This window comes from Phacochoerus africanus, chromosome 10, assembly GCF_016906955.1.
Source record: "Phacochoerus africanus isolate WHEZ1 chromosome 10, ROS_Pafr_v1, whole genome shotgun sequence".
NCBI classification, from domain to species: domain Eukaryota; kingdom Metazoa; phylum Chordata; class Mammalia; order Artiodactyla; family Suidae; genus Phacochoerus; species Phacochoerus africanus.
The window spans coordinates 65,383,458-65,409,353 of record NC_062553.1 but is presented as its reverse complement, the minus strand read 5'-3'; the positions used below and the strand labels follow the sequence as shown (position 1 = coordinate 65,409,353).

General features: G+C 37.7%; 1 protein-coding gene across 1 annotated transcript in view; it reads left to right on the top strand.

The window, feature by feature from the left end:
* The first annotated feature begins 476 nt into the window (after nucleotides 1–476).
* The window catches only part of TMPRSS11D (transmembrane serine protease 11D), a 53,299-nt gene continuing 27,879 nt past the window's right edge, over nucleotides 477–25,896 (top strand). The window contains 3 exon segments of the mRNA XM_047799427.1: nucleotides 477–617; nucleotides 3,191–3,307; nucleotides 25,379–25,500. Coding sequence (XP_047655383.1) covers nucleotides 3,258–3,307; nucleotides 25,379–25,500 — 172 coding nt within the window. The 5' untranslated portion in view covers nucleotides 477–617; nucleotides 3,191–3,257.

Sequence of the window (25,896 nt, the reverse complement as noted above, 5' to 3'; positions counted from 1 at the left end):
AACATACCAGAAAAGATAAAGAAATTTTTAGTTCCAGCTCTTCTGGTCACTTACCCCACAACTCTGTAACCTACTCAATTACTTCTCTGAATCTGTTTTAAGTGCTTTGAGGAAATCAGTATTTTATCACAGAGAAGGAAGAATCCAAATATAGTACTATCCATTCATGTATGGAAGGAATTTTCTGATAGTCTTTGGCTTGCCGTGGCCAAGAATGAGACACATGACAACATGATAACCCAGGCAAGAGTGTCCCATCTTTTTTAAATTAAAAAAAATGATGCCACAGCCTGTGGAGCATTTGCAAGCTTTCACAAAATACCTATCACCTGGTATTATGTGTAATCACAACTTACAGGTATAAATAAGTCTTACTGATTTGTGAAATTTCCTGTCCATTTCTGATTCCATTCCACAAGTCATGCTATTGGTTCCAGTTGATTCCTTTAGACTTGTTTAACAAGTTTGGTTTTAATTATGTGGGATTTCCTCCTTTGACTTCTATTCTTTCATAGATCACATATAATACACTAGAGTCATTCATTTGAGTGGAAATCTCAGAGTGGTCAGATAGCAGAAAAAAGGACAGCCTCACAATTCAGGATTAAAATGTATAGGTAAGTCCTGTTTTTTTTTTTTTTTTTTTACCTCTGTAGTTCTGAGTTTTTACTATATCATAAAGGATATAAAAAGTGTACAGAAGCTTAAGAAATTTTGGTTGTGCCTAACAATCCTGTAGTTACTTTTCCCAAAACTTCACCAAAACACTTGGATATTGTTTGGATAATATGCTTGATATTGTTTAAACAAGGTGCTTGGCTGCCTGACTGAATCTTTACGAAATGAATAAACCTAAAGAGATAGCTCAGCGTTATTAAAACGTATCTTTAATAAGGAAGTGCTTTTGCTTTCTCAGGTTTAACTTTTCAAAAAAGTCATGTGTGGATTTTAAAATGTAATCAGTAAAAGTTTCCCATTGTTTTAAAGTTTTTTGAGCATTCTGTATTTTCACTCCTGTCACAGCATCATTACTAGCTATTAAATGTGCAATGAATCCTGAAGCCCTCTTTAGGAAAGGTAAAGACAGCATATGTCTACCTTTTTTTATATATACTATAGTATTGTTATTTTCAAGGAAGTATTTGCTGATACACAAGAAAGAACAGTATTTGCCTAGTTTCATTTTCAGTTAATAATTCCTTGACTTTATACGCTTTCACATAAGAAAGCAACAAATTGTATCACAATCTAGAGTTGGATGGTACAATCTCAAAATTGTATATTTTGATGTGTTTGTATCTGCAAGTATATTGTTATTTTGTTTTCTCAATGAACACATAAAAATGATACCAATCAGTCATTTTAAAGGGGAATATATAAAAGCACGGACAATCTGTTGGCTGTGTTAAGTGTAGTTGAATTGACTTTAAATCTCCTAAACTTTAGAAAAGTCTTATCAAAATTCAAATCTTTTTAATAAAATCTATACACGTATGTGCATTTGAGTATATATAAAGGATTAAAAAATGGGCAGAAGTCTGTTTCCAAAAATAAATGTAATTAATGAGAAAATAATAATTTCATATTCATACAAGGGAGGGGTTCAACCACCTGTTAAAATCTATAAAGTAATTGATACATTGTGTCTTCTCATTTTAATGTGAAAATAAATCACAAAAATGTATTTACTCATTGACTAACACTGTGTAAAGCTACACATTTGAAAAAGTCTAATAAGAAACATAGGAGTTCCTGTCATGACTCAGGGGTAACAAACCACACTAGTATCCATGAGGATGCGGTTCGATCCCTGGCCTCACTCAGTGGGTCAAGGATCCGGTGTTGCTGTGGCTGTGGTATAGGCCAGCAGCTGAAGTTCCAATTTGACCCCTAGCTTGGGAACACCCATATGCTGTGGGTGTGGCCCTAAAAAGACCAAATAAATAAATACAATATAGACACTAATCATATTTGTTGTATTCCAGTGGTGAGCTTATGAATTATATTTTTACATTATTCCTAAAACTTCTATAACAATGTAGTATGTTTTAGTAATCACAATAAAATCTGAAATGCATTTTGCTGAAACATTTTCAATTTTGCAAAGAAATTTCTGATTTAAAAAGAACTGATCCCCATAAATAGCTAAATGTCATTCAAAGGAATGTAAAGGAAAACATGTAAACACTGCAGACATGAAATACATGTACAATTTCAGAATGCCTTGAATAAATCGAATTTATAAATTGATCCATCCTTACAGGAAATATGATAGATACTAAATCAGAGGAAACTTTCCAATCACAAAGAACTCTTCTTTGGACCTGAAGTTTCTATAGAATACATTTTGAAATATTTTATATCTTAAAGATAAGCTGCATCTGCAAATAACCAGTCTTTTTTTATTAACCTAAAAATATATAACTCACAATTAGTTTTGTTCATTGGGTGGTTGGTTGATTTTTATTAGAATGAGATAGAGTTACCACATCAAGCTGGTGAAATTTTGAAAATAACTTATGAATCCTCATTCATCAACTTGAGAACCCATGACTAGGAAACAATGCCTTCTGTCAACCTGAACAAAGAGCAGAATAAAATTTTTAGTGGGGAGGGGAGAGCATATTCAAATGGCCTGGGATTTAAAAATCAGACAAATTTTTATTTTGACAATCTTGTTTCTATAGCAGGACATCTCCCTGAATTTAATAGTGCAAGGAATGAATTAAAACACACAATTTCCTTCTCTCTTGGAATATTCCCAAAAGTGTAAAGACACACTATACTATCTCCAATTTTTAAAAAACCCTCAAACTTCACTATTTTCTAATTCCTCCACGTGCTCTGAGAGGCCAAGGTATCCAAATTGGGTAGGGGAAGGAAGACCAAAGTAATATGTTTTTAGATAATTCTAGTTCATTTTTAGGTAATTTTAGGTAAACCTCCAGGTAACTCTGTGATACCTTTCATTGAGAACAAGCTCTCTTGGATGGTTTGATAACTTTTATATATAATAAAGACCTCTTTTAGGTTGTACTCTCCTGAAGGTTGCAAAGATGATGAGTTCCTTTCTTAACCAACCTGTCCAGCCCACTATGAAGAAGGAAATCCTACCACAGGACCCAGGAACCCAGGCAGCTGTGTTATCATGATATAATAATTACTCATTTCAAATCCTGAACTATTCCAGATTTCCTCAGGTCTTAAGAGAATGTTTTGTCCACTGGACTGGTATGAGGTGAGGTTTGGAAAATAGGATGAAGGTTAAAAGCTGGAATTCAGAAGGCCGTTTAAGGAGAGATTTAAGGTAAATAAGTATATATCTGCTCGGGAACAGACAGTCTTAGCAGGACTCCTCCCACCATAACAAATCTTATTTCCATTTTCTTCCTTTTTGTCCCTGCTCAGGATATGATTAACTAACTACAGAGACATGTCAAAACCAATCAAATGCCATGGGGAAAAAAAAGCATTCCAAATTATGCCTGTTGTTTCAATTCTGGTTTATGGATTGCTATTTTAATTTTTTAAAACCATGCTTAAAATTGTAAATCATTAGGCAAAGAATATATTTCTACATATTAATTAGGCAAGTGGACAACAACTTACCTTCACAGTCACAGAGGCCAAAATGATGCATTTCAGGAACAAGGTAGTGCCCATAAAAGCCTCCGGCCACATGCGACAACAGTTGTCCATTTGGCCAAAATGTTTTTCTAATGTTGGTACAGACTAACGAGTGGTGATGGCATTATACTATGTGGTGACTTCAGTCACCTAGAACCATATATTCTCTAGCAAATTCTCTTGTATCCACTGCTAACTTGTTCTCTGAAAGGCACTCAAACTATTTCCTCAGAAATCTGTTACTTGCCTGACTCATGACCCTCCAGCTCCCAAGACAGAGATGGTTGATACCTGTAAAATAAATCATGAGGACAAGAATCTATATCTATTGTTCTAAGGGAACTTAAAGATACCCTCCTATTCCTTAAAAGGTTGCTCCAACTTGAAAAAATCTTCTCCTGAGCAAAGAAAATTTGCCATAATTTCCATTTTTTAGAGAATTCTTTAAATATAAATTCTGCATATGCTCATGGTATGTAAAATTAAGCACCATCCCAAGTCTAAAATCATTCATAGGGTTAAAAAGATCATTGAAAATAAAACTGTCTTTGGAAAAGTTTATGCTGATGAGTAACTTAGCAGAAATATGCCATTTATTTCAATGGCAGATTCTATAAAATATTTATAAGATCCATGTGCCAAAAAAATATGAACAAGCATATCAGAGATTGATAAAAGAATATGTGAGCTCAGGTTTCAAGTCAATGGCTAAAAATAACTATTGAACATTTTTTCTTAACCTAGACAATTTTTTTATTCTGAGTGAAACAAATTAAAACATATAGTTTTCTTCTCTACTGGAATATCCCTTTTAGTACAAAGACACACCATGCTATCTCCAGTTTCACACACACACACACAAAAATCCCTCCTTTGATCCACACCCCTTCTCTAGTTACTACTTTCTCATTCCCTGCCCTTAATGGCAAAACTCTTATAAAAGTTTGTCCAGACCCACTTCCTCCATTTCTTTCTTCTCCCAGTCACTTTTTTTACTTTAAAAAAAATTTTTATTATGAAATATATCACACATAAAGACAAGCCTAAAAAATGAATCTCTGGTTACTTCATTTTTATGAAAAAATAACGTCACTAGAACTTCAGAAGACCCTGTGGGCCCCTTCCCAATTAATCCTATTCACTAACTGTCCTCCCCCACCCAGCCCTTATAGCCATATCTGGCATTTCCTTTACATACATATATATCCCTAAGGAACAGATCATTTAGTTCTACCTGTATTTTAAATTCATTACATGGGATCAAAATTGTTTATAATGTGTATAGTAAAACTACTCATGTTCATAGCTATATGATATTCCATTCTAAGAGTATAACTTCATATGCATCTACTCTTTGGGGATCTTATCATTACAAATAATGCAACTCGGAACATTCTTGAATGGGTCCAGTGGTACAAACATGCAAAAATTTCTCTTGGGTTTGTTCCTGCAAATGGGGTTTTCTGGACCCTAGGATGTGTGTATGTTTAATCTATTCTCTCTTATCCTGTTACACACAGATTCTCTTCTCCCCCCTCTCAAATAGCTCTTGTCCAGCCCTCTGGTGATCATGCAAAATCCAATGGTCAGATCTCAGAGCTTTATTACTTAAGAGCTTCACAGCAGATCATTCCCTTCTTGAAATACAGTCTTGACAAAGTTTCTAAAATATCATGCTCTTCATTTTTCTCCTATAGCAATGGTAAAAATTTCTGAGTTTTTATTACTGGATCCTTCTCATTTTCCTATTGCCCAGATTGTGAGTAATTTGAGGTACAACTTCTTTTCTTCCATAGCTCTACCTACTTTCTGTGTGATTCTATTGGGTTCCATGGTTTTCAATGCTACTTAAGCTCATGATTCTCAAGGGTAGGCAGCAAGTCCTCAAGTCCACAACCACCTGCTAGGAAACCCAAAATGCTCTTGCTGGAAAGCAACTTTTAATTCAGTGTGGCAAATAAGCCATTTTGAACCCTACATACCTACTTTATACCTCTTTTATGGTAATTATCTTATTACTCCTTAATGCTTTACTAATTCACTTGTGCATTATTCACCCATTGAAAAAATATCTCCTTTCTGAGTGCCTAATTTGTGTGAGCAGCTGTGTTAGGTGTTAGACATACAGAAATGGAACACAAAGGCCTGGACCCAGTTTTCATTTTGTTAATTAGGAAGACAGGTACTAAAAAAATTAAACAAGCAAATGTCTATGGAATTACAGTTGTGGGAAGTACTATGAAAAAAATTTTAGGGGCTGTGGTTAATTAAGATGAGTGAAAGCAACTGTCATTGGACACATGTCTTCTATGAAAATCTCAGCAAAGCAAAAGGTAGTCTTTATTGAAAATCATAACCTTCCTTGCCAAGAGACAACCATATCAGTAACTAATATGAAAATATGTGATCTTATTTGCTTAAAAAGCTGATACTAAAGTAAGCACTATAATAGAAGAAACTAGGAATTTATGGAAGGCTTCTCTGAGGAAGTATTATTCAAGTAGAAACTTAAATGCAGGAAACTGATCATGCCAATCTTTGAGGGCCACATTAAGGAGCTGGGATTATATCCTAAGGGAAGTGCAAAATGAAGATCTGACAAAGGAAGAGACATTACTATCTACATCAGAATTTTTAAAAGGTCATTCTGATTCTCTGTAGAGGATGATCACTGTGGAGGGCAGTGACTCTCTTTTGTTTGGGCGGGGTTGTTTCGTCTTTTAAGGGCTGTGCCTGCAGCATATGCAGGTTCCCAGGCTAAGGTTCAAATCGGAGCCACAGCTGCTGGCCTACCCCACAGCTCACGGCAATGCCAGTTCCTTAACCCACTAAGCAAGGCCAGGGATCGAAGCCGCGTCTTCATGGATACTAGTCAGGTGCATTAACCACTGAGCCACAGGAACTCCAAGGGTGGTGACACTCTTGATGAAGGGAGGCCAGCTTGAGGCTGGTTCAGTATTTCAGAAATGGAATAAAGATGGCCTGGATAAAAGCAGTGGGAATGGCAATAAAACCTGTGACATATCCAAGTAGAAAGGATGGGACTGACACTCAACTGGATTTGAGTGATGAGAAAGGCATCAAATAAGCTTTTCAGATTTTCCCCATGAGTAATGTGGTAGAGGTTGGTATTATTTTCTGAAAAAGTAAATGCCAAAAAAAAACTCTATTTGAAGAGGGGAGTTGTGTTAGAAGCAAGAAGACAATCAATTTAGCTTTGGAAACACCAAGTGGGGACATGTGAAGGACACAGATGGACACTTCAGTCTGAAAATCATGTATAGATCAGTGTTTCTTGGAGGGTAATATTTAGTCTGTTTCTACCTGAATCCACCAGGACACATGATTAATAATTAGTTTATCTCTATCTGAGCCCCCCAGAGTACATGTTTAATAAAAATTAGTTTATCTGAATCCCCCGGGGCACATGTTTGAATTGCAGATTTCTGAGCAGCAAGACCAGACCCACTGAAACAGTCTGAGAGTTGGATGCAGGAATTTTCACTTTCACAAACCTCTCAACTGATTGTTTCACACGCAAAAACTAGAGAACTGTTAGCTTAGAGGGTAACTGAAGCTGATTGAGATCAACTAGAAAGAAATGTGAGCACCCAAAATAGAGCATGGAGCAGCACCTAACACTAAGGTTGATTAGAGGAGAAGCCACCAGCACTACACATTTAAAAGGGGAATCAGATGGATTTAAAAAAAAAAAAAAAAAGTGTGGAATCATGAAAATCAATAGAAAAAGAGTGTTTCAATAAAAAGGAATGATCAAGGGTATGAAATGCTGCTAATGGGCCATATCTTATCTTTCCTCTGAAAGTCATGAGTGCCTTAAAAAAAGGACAATTCTTTGGCTATTTTTTTTAAATGTCTCCAGTATCTAACAGAATGGTGTAATAAGTGTTCAATATCTATTGATTTTTCTACCATTCATTCAATAAACATGATGGTAATAGAGTGCCTACAATGTCTGGTGGTTAGATAAGATAGACAGACAGACAGAGCCTCAGAAAAAGAACACAGAGAAAAAAATCAGGAGACAGCTCAGTACCACCATTTAATCTCTCTTTAGATCAGTTTATTCAACTGGATAATGGGTACACTGGAGTGGATATTACCGAAATTCTCTTCCACTGCTAACATTCTTTGATTTTGTAGAATGTTACTGCTCTTACAAAATGCCATTACAAAAAAATGATACTACTTGCAGCTAAAGCTGGGGTCTACCTAAAAGAGGAATGTATAATTTACCATTTATTGAATACACGACAGAGTTCTGAGTACTTTACAAACAGGATCCCACTTAATTCTCACAACCCTCTGAGGCATGTTTTATCCCCATTTTATGAATGAGGAAACTAAGGCTCAGAGAAGTTTTTGCCACTTTTCCATGGTCACACTGTGTCTGACTGATTACAAAACTTATAATTGTTATTATTGTACTATATCATCTTTCTATATTACTTGTAAAAAAAAAGAAAAAAAGGAAAAAAAACAGGGTAAATAGATGTATCTGTTCAGGAGACAGAAAGGAATGTTTCATGTGTTTGGTTTTCCATGCCCACGTGAGAAGTCACAGCAATGTCCACAGAGTAAACAGGCCTCATTTCCACCATCTAAGCCATTCTCTCATTGTATAAATACACTTAAAAACAGACCATCAAAAACTTCAGGAGATACATGGAGAGCTAATCACAGTCAGTCCCTTCCCCCATTTATTTCATTTATTTGACTGACTGGACAGTGACAGAGGGCCAAGTGCCAGACCATATTCTAGCTCGGTTAACATAATTTCAACATATTTATCCTCACAACAACCTGGAGGTAGGTACTACTGTTACCGTCATTTTATAGAGAAGGAAGTGAGGAGCAGTTACACCCCAGGTCGCACAGCAGCTATCTCTTTAAAGTGGAACATATCCCATTGTGGTGCAGCGGAAACAAATCCAACTTGGAACCATGAGGTTGAGGGTTCAATCCCTGGCCTCGCTCAGTGGGTTAAGGATCCAGCATTGCCATGAGCTGTGGTATAGGTCGCAGACATGGCTCGGATCTGGCGCTGCTGTGGCTGTGGTGTAGGCTGGCAGCAACAGCTCCAATTAGACCCCTAGCCTGGGAACCTCCATATGCCAGGGGTGCAGTCCTGAAAAGAACAAAAAACAGCCAAAAAAAAAAAAAAAGAAAGAGAAAAAAGAAAAGAAAGTGGAACATGAACCCATGTAGCCCAGCATCAGAGTCTGCTCTCAACTGTAGTCTCTCTCTCACAGAGCTTATTCCACCGAGGAGGGCAGGAGGTGATGTGGGGACAGATGGATGAGAAACTAGTAAGCAAACAGACATTCTTTTTTTTTCTTCTTTAGGGCCACACCTGCGGCATAGGAGGTTCCCAGGGGTCCAATCGGAGCTGTAGCCACTGGCCTATACCACAGCCACAGCAATGTGGGATATGAGCCACGTCTGCGACCTACACCACAGTTCACAGCAACACCAGATCCTTAACCCACTGAGTGAGGCCAGGGATCGAACTTGCATCTTCATGGTTCCTAGTCGGATTCGTTTCCACTGTACCACAGTGGGAACTCCTCCAGACAGACATTCTTAAGGAAATAAAGTGTCTGCAAAAATTGAGAGTGTGTCAAAGAAGGGAATTTACCTAACGGAGTGGTCATGGAGCAAGAAGGAGCCATCCATGGGAAGCAGGGAAAGGAAAGAACAGTGTGAAAGTGATAAGGAAATTCTCTGATTCTTCATTCGATGCCAAAGGAGAAAGATGAAGTAGAGGGAAGTGATCTGTCTAATAATCTCTTCATTAGTGCTTTCGCTCCTGCTACACAGACTGCTTCCTAAGATCAAAGAGAAATCTGCAGCATTTTTACTGAGTTCTGAGGAATACATTCTATTGTGTAGACTTCAAAAATATTACTGCCATTGACCTTGGAACTCTGCTCATTTCATTATGACACAGAATCATCCTGGGAAAATAATACTGAGGATCTCAACTCTCCTCTTCAAAAAATCTGGGCAAGAAGCCACCAGGATTAAGTCCTGAAGCGTTTGAATAAAAGATGTTGTTTTCAAATACATATTGATGCAACTAAATATTACTCAAGAGCATTTGAAAACAGCTAATCTTGGGTTTGGTTCATGATTCATGACAAGTTATTTTTTTTTCCTGTGAGAACAATTATCACTTACTGGATATAGTTAAATAGAACTAACCCTGATATATACATATGGAGTTCTGATTTCAGTCTCTATTCCTTCCAAGTTACTGGTAATAATCCTTAACTAGCAGCCCTGAGAGAACAGTTCCAATAACTTTGTGGATTTTCTATTCTGTCATCTCTCATTAACTTACTCCATCCAGTTTGTGCTAAAACATCTTTCTTGCTTTAGACCCTTTACTAATACATGTTTTCTTAAGCCTTTAATGAAACACTTTTCTTTCTTCTACCTTATCATTCACTGCACCTCCTTTCTAGCCTCCCTGTTCCCTCCCACCCCCAAGTAAGCAGCGATAAAAACCTGGTATTTGTCTTTCCATACAAATTAAAGAGGATTGTGAAGTTCCCTTGTGGCACAGCAGGTCAACGATCTGGAGTTGTCACTGCTGTGGCGAGGGTTCAATCCCTGGCTTGGGAACTTCCACATGCTTAGATGCAGCCAAAAAAAAAACAAAAAAGCAGGACTGTCTCCTTGCAAATTGTTAGATTTTTTTATATATATATATATTTGGGTCTGTATATAACAGCCAAATCAAACACTGGAGGATGAAAACATTTGGGGCAAAATAATGCTGCCTTACACTTCCCCGGAGTGTGAGGTCCCAAATTTCTTATCTTACTGGGACACATTCTGTAGAAACAATGAAACAAGAAAGAACCTGATACTTTCAATTTAGCATCACAAATCAGGTCACACTGATGTATGTAGGAATAAGGGCCCCTAAATCCTTCAACCAATTTCCTATAGGAAGCACATGACATCTAGTTTTATGTTAGGGTCAGTCTATTTTGACAAAACAGTAAGTTAAGGTCTTGGGCATTTCATAATGATCTTATAGCAGAAAAGGATTGTCTCTGTACTTGGACTTTAGGAAACAGGGAAGAAATTAGGAAGACTTCAATAAAAATCACTCTGTTCGGTCTTAGAGCTACTCTGATCTAAGTGTACCCAAACCTATGTTATACAAAATGGGATCCCTGGACTAAAAGCATCAACGTCACCTGGGCGCTTGAAAATGCAGAATCTTGGGCCCAACCCCAAATTCACTAAATTTAAACTTGCATTTTAACATGCAATTGATAAACACATTCAAATGTAAGAAGTACTAAAGAATACAACTGCAATTAAAACAGGGACAGTCTCCTAAGTATCCAAAATAGAGAGAGGTACAACAAGCCATACCTTCGTGTCTTCCTATGTGAATGAGCACACCCTCTAAACTGGCTGTGCAGCAGAGTTCCCAGTCCTCTCCTGCAGAAGAACTTAGTGCCTTGGGCAAGTTCAAACTCACAGAGGAGCATCTTCTTAACTGAGTTCTGGGAACACTGTGCTCCTCAAAATGTTAGGTACTTAAAAATAAATGTTTCTGTGCTCAGGTAAGTTTGGGACATACTTCTGTCTAGTTAGTTCAGGCTGCATAAGAAAGGAAGAAAGAGGAGAACTGGGTAATGTGCAAAAAATCAATTTTTTTTTTTTTGTCATTTGGCTGCTGGGATTTAAATATTAATTTTTCTGTAAGACTTCTCAGCTTTTTTTTCCCACCCTGACAGGTAACAGTAATATGTGTGACATACTCTTGTGACTCTATCTAACCAGGCCTTATAAGCAACAATTCCCAATGTACTACTACAAACTCCCCTTTAAAAAAAAAAAGTGATAAGAAAGTTATGCTAGAATTATCTGCTTTAAATTGTGTAAGAAGTAAATCGTTTCAAAACTCTGATGCTTTAACTAGTATTTGTAACAAAGTGCTTGCTAGTATTGTTATTAACAATAACATACTACTATATCCCAACACCTAGCTGAGAACTGCTCTCAAGGAAATGGCACTGAAACTTGAACTGAATAGGTTACTGAGTCCTTTTCTGTCTCTGTGAGTTTAAGTTGATTATTCTTTGAAAATCTGGTAATTCTGTTACTGCAGTAAGTTCAGAATCATTAAAAGATAATTTGAACAGCCTTTCTGAAAGGTAATTAGGTATCATAAAGTTCACTTGTTTAAATATACAATATATTTAATATATTTATAGAGTTGTGAGACCATCAGCAAAATTCAACTTCTGAATATTTTCATTATCCCAATAGACACATTTAATTTTAAAAATTAACCTAAAATACACATTTTTTCAAAGACCATTTTGATAATAAAATCACAGAGTTACAGTATTTTTTTTTAATTTGCAGAAATATGACAAAATAGCGTTGGTGCCAATAAAGGTTAAAGATCATCTTCAATTTAAAAAAAATTAAAGGAAAGAAAATAAAAGGAAAGAATAAAGAGAAGGGAAAGGAAAAAGAAAATCTAGTTTTTGAAAACTAAGTCTAGATAGGAAAAAGTACTATTTGGAGGAAAAAAGACAAGGAAGCAAATCTTCACCTAAATAGTTGTTTCTTGCTCTGAAGCTACTGTGGGCTTAATAAGCCCTGTCGATAGCTACCTACACTTTCTACAGCTCAGACAGAATACCAACATGGAAGAGCAGTGCCCTCTATGTGCTAAGCTTTCCTTAACATTAATCTACAAAAAAGATCATGTAGGACAGACTTAGGTTTGTGGGGTGGTAGAGGGAGGCAGTGATTGGGAGCCTGGGGTTAGTAGATGAAAACCACTGCACTGGAGCGGATGGGCAATGGGATCCTCCTGTATAGCACAGGGAACTATATCTAGTCACTTGTGATGGAACATGGTGGAGGATAATGTAAGAAAAAGAAGGTATACATGTATGACTGGGTCACTTTGCTGTACAGCAGAAATTGACAGAACATTGTAAATCAATCATAATAACAATTTTTTAAAAAACCATCAATCACGGAGTTCCCGTCGTGGCGCAGTGGTTAACAAATTCAACTAGGAACCATGAGGTTGCGGGTTCGGTCCCTGCCCTTGCTCAGTGGGTTAACGATCCGGCGTTGCTGTGCGCTGTGGTGTAGGTTGCAGACGCGGCTCGGATCCTGCGTTGCTGTGGCTCTGGCATAGGCTGGCAGCTACAGCTCCGATTCGACCCCTAGCCTGGGAACCTCCATATGCCGCGGGAGCGGCCCAAAGAAATAGCAAAAAGAAAAAAAAAAAATCCATCAGCAAGGAGACAGTCAGTCGGGACTCTCTCTGTTACAGCTGTTAGTACTGAGACACCAGGTACCCATTCTTTGACAGTGGTCCAGTCAACAGAGCATTGCTCCCATCACTTTATGAACTGAGGGATTCCTAGAGAAATATTCTTAAAGTATCAGCATTGTAAAGTTCCAGAAGTACTTCCATTTGTTCTGTTGTTGTCAGATGCCCTAGGCAGGCTCACCTTTGCAGACAGTGCAGGAGTTTACCACAGTGCCACTGAGTCTGTGGGCATACTGAAACGGCTCCATAATCTCAGTTACAAATGCAGAACTTACCTTTGGGCAGCTGTACAGTCCAGCAAAGTTGGCCTTCCTTATAAAAGCAAATGGATATTAAGTTCAGCTGAGCAGTTATCAGAATACACTTTTAAGTCTTTAAGCGACTGTTAGTCAAGAATCTTCAAATTAATTATGCAAGGCCAACTGTATTACTGAGTATGGAGGTATATGCTGAGTTAAGAAAACCTGGCCAGCTTTAGGGATCTGTGTCCAGCAGCTTTCCTCAAACCTTCCTCAACAGTCCACTCCATTCTCTTAACCAGACCACCTGCTTGAGGAAAATGAAACATGAGTGGGACAATTCAGATATACCACTCCTTCCTTAGTCTAACGTAAGATACATATCAAGCAGAGATCAGAAACAATATTGCTTTAAAATTATGGGTGCAGGGCTTTATTAGAGCTCTGATTGAAAAGGAAAAAAACTTCAATTTTTTTTATAATAAGGCTTTCACAGTCAAGAATTTCTTTCCCTGAAAAGGCCTGTGAAATCAGCCTATGAAAAGAGACTCCTGGTTTTTGGCATATGTCACATTCCTTTCTAGTCTTTTCAATATCAGAATCAATTCCTGCTTCTGGCCAAAGCCTTCCTTGGAATAGTTCTTGAATATGTTGAATATAAAGAAAACAGAGTAATGGGACCAATCTTAAAATAAATGCATTATTCATAAGAAAGAAGGAAGGGAAAATCCCTGCCTCCATGGAGTTGGGGGAGACAGATAATAAACTAAACAAGTAATATGGTTTATTAGAAGTCTCTACGTGCTCTACAAAATAATAACGCAAGAAGAGAGGATGTGGGGTGGGGAAGCAATTTTAAACAGGGATGCCTCACTGAGAGGCTGTCATTGAGAAGGTGCCAATTTACCAAAGAACTGAAGGAAAGAAAGAGGGAGTGAGTCCTGGGGAAACGAGTACAAGAGCGTTCCAAGGAGAAGGAACAGCTGGCACAAAGTCCCCGAGGTGGACAGAGCCTGTCACGCTAGAGAAGCAGCAGAGAAGCCAGGATGTCTGGAGCAGAATATGGAGGTGGACAGAGAAGCAGGAGATAGGGTCAGAGATATAAAGAAATGTGGAGTCACATTAGAAATACCTAGAAGTAGCATCACCATGCAGCACCAAGAAATTGAGACAAAAGGGTTATTTTGGGTGTCTGATAAATATTTCAGCCTCAGCAGTCCTAATCTTGAAGATCTAGATAGTGTTAGAATGTACAAAAAAAAATGCAGTCCCATGCAAGAACAGCCTATGGCATTCAGCAGGAAGCCTTCATCAGGGTGATCAGTGTGGCACCTCAGGTGGTAGAGCTTGTGCCAAGACCATCTTGTTTAAATTAGATGCTCAACCCTATTACTTTCTATGGGGTAAGAGGGGCAGATCTGTTACTACAAAAAAGAACACGCTTGCAAAATAGCAAATAAGCAAATTTGTAGAACAGCAAATAAGAGCAAAGGCTCAGCCTATAGCTGTGAATAAGTGGGAAAAATCTATCTACAATGAAACCTTTGACTTGGGTCTCATACTACCACGCCTTAAGTAACCAAAATAATCGGCTACTGAAGGACCCCTCCTACTCCATTAAACCACCAACTGACAGTTTAAATTACCATATGTTCAATCACCCAGCATGAGTAGTTATTTATGTTGTTTCATTCACTTGACTATTTGTACCTCTTTAAAGCATAAGCTAGTAAAAGAAGTACAGTCAAAATTTTGTAATTCTTTCTTTTCTATTTGTAAGCCACAATAAGTCATGATTCAATGCATTTTTGGTCTCACACATAAAATTATTTCACTTAGGACAATGGTGTGATTATATGTGTTTAATAAATATTAATTGATGGCTGCCTAACACATATATTCACAATGATTTTCATAATGCCAAGGGCTTTTCCTTATTACTGGATACCCAAGGCTCTAATAATTGGATGTTTCTTATGAAATCAAATTCTTATGTATCTGCATATCTACCTAGACATTTACACTGTAGTTTTTTTAAATCCAAATGTAGTTAGATGGGTTGCTTTCATACGCTCTTTTTCAGAGCTTTAAATTACTATTTCTCAGATAATTGCTTCAAAAAGGAAACCACACTGGGAAAGAATATGAAAAAGAATATCCACAGCTTGTTGTACACCAGAAACTAACACAATACTGTAAATAAATTTTACTTCAATCAAAAAATAAAAATAAATAAAATGCTTGGGGAAAAAAAGAAAAGGATACCTTCAGTCCCAAGATATTTTCCCAGGCTAGACTTCCCTTTTCAGATAACTGCCAGGAATTACCATACAAACACTACTAGTTACTAAAACTACATGTTATTAAAATATATGGAAAAAACTCAAATTGTATATTCATGGAACTAATAGAGCCAAGCCCTAAGTTACTCAGACTCAGCCCTCAAGGTCTCATCTTGGGCTGCTTCTCTTGCCTCTGGCTCTGCATTCTGTATGGGGTAATGGTTCCAGTCTTCCACGATCTGTGTCTTCCTCAATCTCTCCTTTCCATCCTCGCAGTCCCTACAGGACCCTAGGCCTGTCCCATCCCATTCACGGACTAATGAGCGAGTCTCCACAGTGATACCACTACCTCCCAACTCCCTCCCACTGCAGCCCAGTCTTGCCACCAGATTAGCCTTTCTAAAACACTGCTGTTTTCTCAGAGCTCTTCATTTCAAAACCCTCAGTGATGCCCTAAAGCAAAGACCCCAAATACATCACACTGAGTGTCTTCTATAATCTCAATTGATCTTATTTTTCCAGACTATTTTCCCTTTACTTGCCTAAAAGGGCAATACAGATGCAACTGCTGTTTCCCAAGCACACTTTGTACTTTCCGTCTCTTCTGTTCCTGTTTCTTCATCTACGCTGAAGTCCTGCCCATCCTGCAAAGCACGGCTCACATGCTGCATGTCCCATGAAGATTGGTAACAATTCCTTCTTCCTTTAACCAAAAGTTACTTCTCTGACCTCTCAATTTTTATAGCATTTGGAGGGCTTATGTGCCACTTTTTACCTATCACTCTAAAGTTATTTAAAGAGCTTAATTTCTTTTTGCATGCCTGGCAAAATAACAGGTATGTAAAACCAATGAATATTTCTAAGTGAAAAAAAAATAGTGACTATAGTTTAAATGTAGAAAACTAATATAAACTTTCTTCTACTACACAAAGTACTTCAATGGAGACAGCTGAGGACATGTTCTTTATTTGGTATATGTGTGATAACACCAAGGAGTCATTTGGAAGAAATTAGGGCTCATAAAAAATGCTACAACTAAAAATATAAATTAGACGTCATCTATGAGTACGAAGTATAAAATAAAAGTGGAGATAGAGAAAAATAGGCAAAGTTTAACATTTTAAATGGAGCACAATTTTTCTCTTAATATTATAAATATGGACGTGGGGTAATAAACTGAATAATTAAAAGAATTTTATCTTACTCCAAAGGTGCCTTGTGCTTCTTCAGCACTGTACATGGCATGTGTATTATCTGCTTTAATTCTCACAAAATCATAGGTGGTGGGTATTAGTATCACCTGTATATAGCTAAGGGAACTAAGACTCAAGATCACAACAGTTACTGGCATAATCTTTCTGGTATACCTTAGCTGTCCCTATAATAATGTCTTAAATTCTGAAAAATTTTATAGAAAACTGTCACATATGTTTTATTTGGTTCTTTTTGGATGGGGAGGGTATTGTTTTGCTCATTTCAAAAATGAGACAATGGGAGTTTGGAAAAGCCATGACTTACATGAGATCTCATAGCTTAGATTTGACACAATAGTTGAATCCATATCTCCCAGCTCGAGTTTAAACAGTGTGCTTAGGAGTTCCCATCGTGGCTCAGAGGAAATGAATCTGACTAGTATCCATGAGGATACAGGTCTGATCCCTGGCCTCGCTCAGTGGGTTAAGGATCAGGCATTGCCATGAGCTGTGGTGTAGGTCATAGATGTAGCTCAGATCTGGCATTGCTCTGATGTAGGCCAGCAGCTACAGTTCCAATTCAACCCGTAGCCTGGGCAACCTGTAGCCTGGGAACCTCCACATTTGCCACCGGTGTGGCCCTAAAAAGACTAAATAAATAAGCAAATAAAAAAATAAACAACAGTATGCTCCTAAGTTTAAAGTCAATTACAGGAATCTTTTATATCTCATTTAAAAAACATGACTGATGTTAGAATGAAGGAAATCTCAAAAAGAAGAAATTATTTTGAATTTCCTTACTTATTGCAGAAATACAGAATTGATATACAGAATATATCACTCTTTTTCAACATAGCTAGGTCCAAATAAATTAAAATTTTATACACTGTGATGAAGCATAAACTGCAGTTTTTCTCTTCTCTAACAATTGTTTAATACAGCCCAAGAGGGAGGTCCCATCGTTGCAAGTTCCCGTGGTTGGCGAATCCGACTAGGAACCATGAGGTTGCGGGTTCGATCCCTGCCCTTGCTCAGTGGGTTGGCGATCCGGCGTTGCCATGAGCTGTGGTGTGGGTTGCAGACACGGCTCGGATCCAGCGCTGCTGTGGCCCTGGTGTAGGCCGGCGGCTTCAGCTCCGATTCGACCCCTAGCCTGGGAACTTCCATATGCCACAGGAGCGGCCCAAGAAATGGCAAAAAGACAAAAAAAAAAAACACAGCCCAAGATATATCCTCAAACACTAGAACCTAGTGAATGTTTTAAAATCAAGTAAAAATTTCTATAAAGCATCTTATATATTTCAATGATATAATAATAATAAAATAGAGAAAAAATATCCATGAACTTCTAGTATATGAAAGATTCCTTCAAGGCTAGAACCAATTAGACAAAGTAAAAATAGAGTATCATAGAGAAGGAATTTATTTTTCTACCAGTAATAAAGATGGATTTGTCTTCTTGTGGTCACACCTTCTCACAGGGTTGATTCTGTGGCCTAGATCTGTTAAAAAGAGCCAGAGAGGGAGCTCCCATTGTGGCTCAGTGGTAACCAATCTGACTAGTATCCATGAGGATGCAGGTTCAATCCCTGGCCTTGCTCAGTGGGTTAAGGATCCAGTGTTGCCGTGAGCTGTGGTGTAGGTCACAGATGTGGCTTAGACCCTGCATTGCTGTGGCTGTGGTGTAGGCCAACAGCTTAGCTCCGATTGAACCCATAGCCTGGGCACTTCCATTTGAGATGAGTGTGGCCCTAAAAAAAAGAAAAGAAAAAAAAGAAAAAGAGCCAGAGTTTCAGGGTAGAGCCTGAGTCCTAGGAAAGAAAGAATTTAACTGGCCTGTGAAGCAATTAGCCCACACTCTTGCTTCACTGGCAGTAGGTTCTCCTGAACCTTCAACACTCAACTCAACCACTGCACATGTGCATACATATGCACAGGCTTACATACATACCTATTAGTCATTTGTATCAATCTGCAAACTTTATGAGAAGAATTTGAATCTCAGATTGGCTTTTCCCATAAGTAGCAGATTTCAGAGCTCTGACACATCATCTCAGGTCTGCTATACGCAGTTACAGTTTGTGCCACACATATAAATGCTTGGCTCAGAGGTAAACTGGAAGCTGAGATGGCACCTACGCTCCCTGATAAGCTGTCTGCTCCAGAGTAGAGCTTCATGCAGCACAAGGAATACCCCTGAATAATTATCTCCATTTCCCAGGGAACATGCCTTTTCCTAATTCTCACAAAAGCATTATATAGGCTTGCTCAGGCGCCCTGCCACTTGTCCAGCCTTGTATCCTCAAGAAGTATAAGGTTATTTATATCTTCGAGGAATATAAATTTATTTAAATGTTACCAAAAATAAAAATAAATTGGAATGTAAATCACTGAGTTAAAAGAAAGTCAGGTAGTACCTTCCAAAGGTGCATCCCCATAAAGTAAGTATCGTGGATTTGTGACTCCAGGATAGGAATCTTAGCTTACAAGGGAAACCACAGTTTTCAGAATGCATCACAGTTAGTAAAACAAATATATTCAAGAAGTCTTAAAACGATGGCACTGACTCTGTCATCATCCATTTGTGCAATCCTGAATAACCCTGTGCCTCTCTTCTTTTTTACAACATACCTAAGGTTAACAAGAATTAAAAAAAAAAAAAAAACTTAAGAAATAAATAATAAATGTGTTGGACTAAAATACTAAAAATAAATAAATAAATGTGTTTCCAGTGATTTGCTGAAAACAGAAAGGGATCCTTTTCCCACAATTCAAATTCAAGAGAAGCTACTCTATTTTCACCTGCTTTAAACCATTGAGCTTCCAAGTCTTTCAAGACTTAATTTGAACAAACTGTTCCTCAACTTAAAAACTGTATTTTGACAGTTTGTATTACCTCCTTATGACAACCACCCAGAGTTAATGAAAGGGGCTAAAGTAGAGTAAATCTCTCTATTTTGGAACCATTTCTCATGTTCTTCCTAGCTCCAACATATAATGTAATGTAAACATGTACACACACACTCATAGATGTGTTTGTATATCTTGTAATACAAAGTCTGTAAAAATATCTTTGAGCTTAGCATTTCCTTTTTTTTTTTTTTGCTTTCTAGGGCCACACCCACGGCATATGGAGATTCCCAGGTTAGAGGCCTAATCAGAGCTATAGCTGCCAGCCCACACCACAGCCACTGTAACACGGGATCTGAGGCGCATCTGCAACCTACACCACAGCTCATGGCAATGCTGGATCCTTAACCCACTGAGCATGGCCAGGGATCGAACCTGCAACCTCATGGTTCCTAGTCAGATTCATTTCCACTGCACCACGACAGGAACTCCCCACAGCTTAGCATTTCTTCATATCAACAATAAGGTAGTAAATGGGACAGAAATTAATAGTAATACAAGATAATTAACAAAAAAGTTCCTCCCATCTCAAGCGCCCGTTTGCAGTCTGAGCTTGAGAGACCTAGATTCACATTCCAGCTCTCTTACTCGCTGAGTAACCAAGCTTTTATTTCATTATCTGTAAACAAGGGTTTTTAACAGGGATTAAATTATGTAGAAAAGTTCAGACAGGTACATGGAAAGCACTCAATAGATGGCAGCGATTATTCTCTGATCTACATTTTGGTCAGTATTTTAAAAAAGAACTCACAGCAAACAACCCTATACAAAGTCCCTACAAACTATAGTAAAATTATTTCCTAAGTCCCTGTTTGCAGAGTCCTTCATCAATTTTTCTGTAGCAATGCCTGAGGCAACTCTGAAATGGGTGTTGTGCTAGGAATGGGGCCTCTCCTGGCAGACAAGATACGTCCCCACCTTTCACAAGTTAGAGCCTAGATGTGGATGCCAGCACATGAAAGGACAAAGACTATAACGGAGAAATGCACTGAGCATTTTGAGATCAGATGAGGGACAGCAAGAGGTACCTACCTGGAGAGAAATGAAAGATGTCTGTATATTCTAAGAATAAAATGTGAATTATCGAGGCAACTAAGGTATAACATTTTTCAGGCAAAAAACATCACATTCAGAAGGGGCTGTGGCATTTGATCTGGCTGGGGTCAAGCAGGCAGGTGAAGACGTGGCAGAAGATGAAGTGCAGAGGTGATATGGTTGGCCTTAAATGCCACAGAAGGTTTGGATAGCATCTGAAGATTTTGATGAACTACAGACAAATTTCAAATGAAGTACTGGAAGAGGGAGATGTCAGATTTCCATTTTTACATTTTTTAAATCCCTAGAAGGATTTTTAAAGAGTTGATTAGAAAGAAGCAAAAATCTTACATTTCATCTAGATTCTTCTTTTTCCCACAACTGATAAGTGAATCATCAGAGTCTAAATCCTCTAGGGTCTAAATTCAAAATATATGGAGATTCTGACCACTTCTCACCATTTCTTGCTACCACCCTTGTCTAAACTACCATCATCTCTTACTTTGATTACTGAATGGTCTCCCACTCCATCCCAGGCCCACTACTCCCGCCAAAGTGCCCAGAGTGATCCTATTTAAGAAATAGATCTGATGTTACTGTTTTGCTCAAAACCCTCAAAGATGTCGTCTCACTCAGAATAAAGACACAAGTGCTTACATGCAAAGCCCTAAGTCTTCCAACCACTGACTCCCTGCTCCTTATCTTTCTGACCTTATCTTCTTCCAATGCTCACCACCCTAACTTTCTTACTCCACTCCAGTTCAGCTGTCAAATTTACCATGTGAGCTCCTGGCTCAGGACCTTCAAACTGCTGTTGGTCCACCTAGATAATTCTCCCTCTGGTATCTTCCTGGGTTGTTCACTCACCTTCTTCTGGTCTTTACTCAAATGCCATCTCCTCAGCAAGGCCCTTCCTGGCCACTCTAGCTCACTTTTCAGCACTCAGTACACACTCCGTTTCCCACTGCTTTGCTTTTTTTTCCTTTAATTTACTTACTTATCTTACTCATTTCTCTACCCGCACCATTAGGATTGCTATGATTTTTTTTTCCATTGTATTCCAGCAATTAAATTTTGCCTAGAACATAGGAGGCACTCGCTAAATATCTCTTCAATTGACCGATTCATTAATGGAAGAAGGGAGACCAATTAAGAGGCATTTCTAGTAACATAAGATGCTGACAGCCAGAATTAAGAAAGATATAGAGTGAATGGACAGAAAGATTTAGGCAGTAAGATAAGAACCGCTTGATGACCTACCTCTTGAATGTGGGAAATCACCAAAAGGGAGCAGATACAGCCAATTCCTGGGTCTTCAACTTACAGTACTAGATAATTCTCAGTGACACTCACAGATATTAGAAGTAGTGGGGCATGAATGCAGGCTGGAGAAAAAGATAGCAGGTACAATTCTGAACTAAACTGTTGTTATATTTAAGGAGTTTATAACTGTTGTTATGTAAAACACTCATAAGACATCCAGTGCATAACTGAAAATGATGGTGTGGAGTCCAAAGACAGAGGTCTGAGCTTAAGATTCATCTTAGGAAATGATATCTGTGAAACACTTGCTGAAACTAAGGTATAGGACAGGATCATCGAGGAAGAATGTTTATCAGGAGACAACAACCACAGACCAAATCTTTGTTATCATCACTCCTGAAATCTTATTTAAATGGACACAAAATTGTCTTAAAGTCCGCTATATACATATAATATATATCTCAATTTATAATTACCCTGTCATTTTCCTCTATTCTTATGAATAATGTAAAGTTATTGCCAAGTGACTCTATTAATCCACAGCTATATATTGGTTGTCAATGGCATAAGTTAACTAATATTTCTACATAAATCTGATATATTCAAGTAAGGTATACTTTCATATCAAAACTAAATCAGCAATTATATTATTGCACATTTACTATGTGTAAGGACAAAGTCCTAAAACTCAATTTATAAGCACTCAATTGATGTTGATTCTCTTAGCATTCCTCCAAGAAATGTCAGGAGACATACGGATCTCAAAGCTTTTCCACCTCTTACAGTGTGAAGGAAGAAATGCATGTCAGAGGAAGTCAGTGTTTTTTATTCTAACCACCATAGTTTCCATTTCTAGCTCTGCTGCTCCTGCGAAATTATGAGTTATTTACTATCTGAGCCTCAGTTTTTCTATCTTCCAAACAGGGATCATCACACCCACCTAAAAGACTACTATGAAGATTGGCAAAAAACATGTACAATGCCTGACACCTAGGTTCTCATAATAAAAAGCATAGAATATGTTTTCCAACATTCATATAATTTTCCAAATCAATGAGAGAGAAAGAGAGAAACATGGGGAGGCTGGTTAAATATGTGACAACTGAATATTTGTTTTGCTGTTTCAATGCAAGCACTAAAAATTTCACTGATCAGGATCCTGCTTTAAAAGCAAAGTATCTGCTTGTAGATTTCCACTGCATATGAATACAGTTCAGACAGTGTTAGCAAACATATTTTCTCTGATAGTTTGCAAAGCAAATATTGTACACAAGTTAGTGTGTGTTGGCACAAGCTTTACAATCAGTCCCATACAGAATTCAATGACAAGTTGCACTACTAACAAGAGAGAAAATATTTCTTTAGCTGTTCCTACAGGGTGGAACAACCCATTCTTATGTAATTAATTACGGCTTGTGGGATTAAGATAATTTGAGCTCCACGCCCTTTGTTTATTGAGTCATATGTCTCATGGTGTTTTTCAGCCTTAGGGTTTAAGACATTTTCCGTGAACTGAAGCAAAGTTGGCTCTAAAGCCATTTCCATGGGAGGTTTATCCAAACTAAAGTATATGCTGACAGTAGCCTTTGGTTTTTGATTTTTGGGGTTTTGGCTTCCAACTTAATCCTATTTTTTAGTAACTTTTCACTCAACACTCATGAATCTTTGCACTCCTGCTCATCTCTGGGATACATTCAGCTCCTGGTTGTTGAGGTGGAAGTCAATCAGTAGGAACCACATCTGAGTTATCTTGCCTCCTGCTCATCTTTGGCTTTCCCCCAATCAGCACCCACTGGCATTTACTGAACTCAAAAATACCAAACCCTGTGCAATCAGCAAGACAAACCCATAAGCAAACAGACAAACTGAGGCTCAAAAAGTCAGCAAGTGGCAAGGTGCAAATTTTCTCCTACAAAAAAATTACCACAGTCACCATTCCCTAATGCTGGAGTCTGGACCAATGTCAAGTCATCATTAGGCTAAAGTTAAATTATTCATCTTTTTTTTATTCTGAGATTAAGTCCTTCCTATTTTTCTGTACCTAGAGGTCCTTTTATTTAACAATAATGTTTGAGGATGGTCATTTTTTGTAATTTTTAATATATTTATTCGACAAAATTGAAAGTTGGCAAGTCTATGTCCACCAATAATCTTCTGAAATGATACTGGTCCCAGAACCACAGCATACAATGTGTGGGTGGTATAATGTAAAATACCAGGAGATGCCCTGTCATCTGTATGGGGGTCAGGTAGAGCCCAGACCACACAGCAGGTAACCCTGCTGTGAAACCTAAAGTCTGGGAATCACTGACTCTCAGAGTATTCCCTTCACACTTATACCAGAATGTTAGCAAAACAAATAGAAAAAAAATGGAAGTCGGACTATATTCTGGCCAAATATAACAGTTTTTCAGTTCTGTTAAGGCTTTTAAATCTAAAACACACCCAGGAGTTAACACATGCAATATTTAGAAATATCATAAATCTATGAACCACCTACATATGCCAAGTATCCTATTAAGTGCCAGAAATATCTGCATGAATACCATCTTATCCTCAAGGTTCTCAGAGCCTAGTAGATAACCTACTTATTAGAAACAGACACTTCAAACACCTAACATCATCTCATGGATCTTCAAACAGCCTTGTGAGGCAGGTATTATTATTCCTATTTTTTTTAAGAGAAGAAAATTTCAGATAAATGACAATATGATCTCTAAGCAAACAAGGGATAAAACAGGAATTCACACTCAGCTCTTCTGTGGCCTCCGCAGTAAGAGTGTATGTGGTGGTCAGAAGGGAGGCAGTGACAAAGATAGTAGTTGGGTTATATGCCTAATATAATACCAGATACTGTGCTAGTACAATCTACTGACTTACACAACCATTGATGAATTTGTGTGTGAAAAAAAAAAAAGATCACACAAATTCTCTGCTGCTGGTACATTCTAATTCATTTCAAGAGCTTACTACTCTCCTGGATCTCAGCTCTCAGCCTCTGGCCATATCCCCATTTTAATAATACAGAGAATATTACAGTGAGAAATTAGACTATTCTGACTCTCCCCACCCCTCTTCCTACCCAAAAGGATCTCTCTTCAGCACATCCCCGGGACTGGTGGCCACGTAAGGGAGCTGTGTCCAATGCAGGGTCTTGGAGTTGTAGTAGAACAGAAAAAAGTTGTTATTCTTTAGAACTTCATTAACTGGTACAAGAAGGGAAAACAATTGCTAACCACAGGTCATATTTTTTTTATTCTTCTATCAAACTATCTAAAGATCAACATTTTAGTGCTGAAAAAAATTGAAATAAAAATCTTTGAGGAGCATGTGATTCAGTTCGGTTTCATTCCCAGAACTATATTCCCATCAAGAACCAATCAGTGTTCTATAGAGCCATGTGCAAGCTAAGAGTTAGGAAGGCAGAGAATGATCATTTCTGAGTGAAATGAGTGGCCTTTGATCTTTTTCCCTTGTTCAAAGGCCAGCAACAGTACGATCAGCTTCAAGATCTCTGAATCCATACACAGTATGTTTTGTTGTTGTCGCAGTGGTGGTGATCCTGGCAGTGACCATAGCTCTACTTGTCCACTTTTTAGCTTTTGGTAAGTATTAGAAGACTGTTAGTACCACTTTTCAGATTAATTAACTATATTCAGATTAAAAGTTTGGCATTCTCTCTTTTATTGCCATTTTTATTTCTTAATACAACATAATTATTTACCTTACTTTTGGTTCCCTAAATATATGCTCATATCTGTAGTTTTCCTAATTCAGTATTTTTTTCTCTTTTATATTTTGTCTTTTTTTTTTTTTTTTTGTACACTAAACAACATTACCTAAGCAAGAATTATTCTAACCATGGGGAAAAAAAATTCGGTATTTTTCTGACGCTAGAGTTTGCTTGTTTTTCATTAATACCATGATTTCCTTCATCATTTAATAACCTAATACAACTGTAAAAGTCAAATATTACATATAAAAGATGCTAATTTAAATTT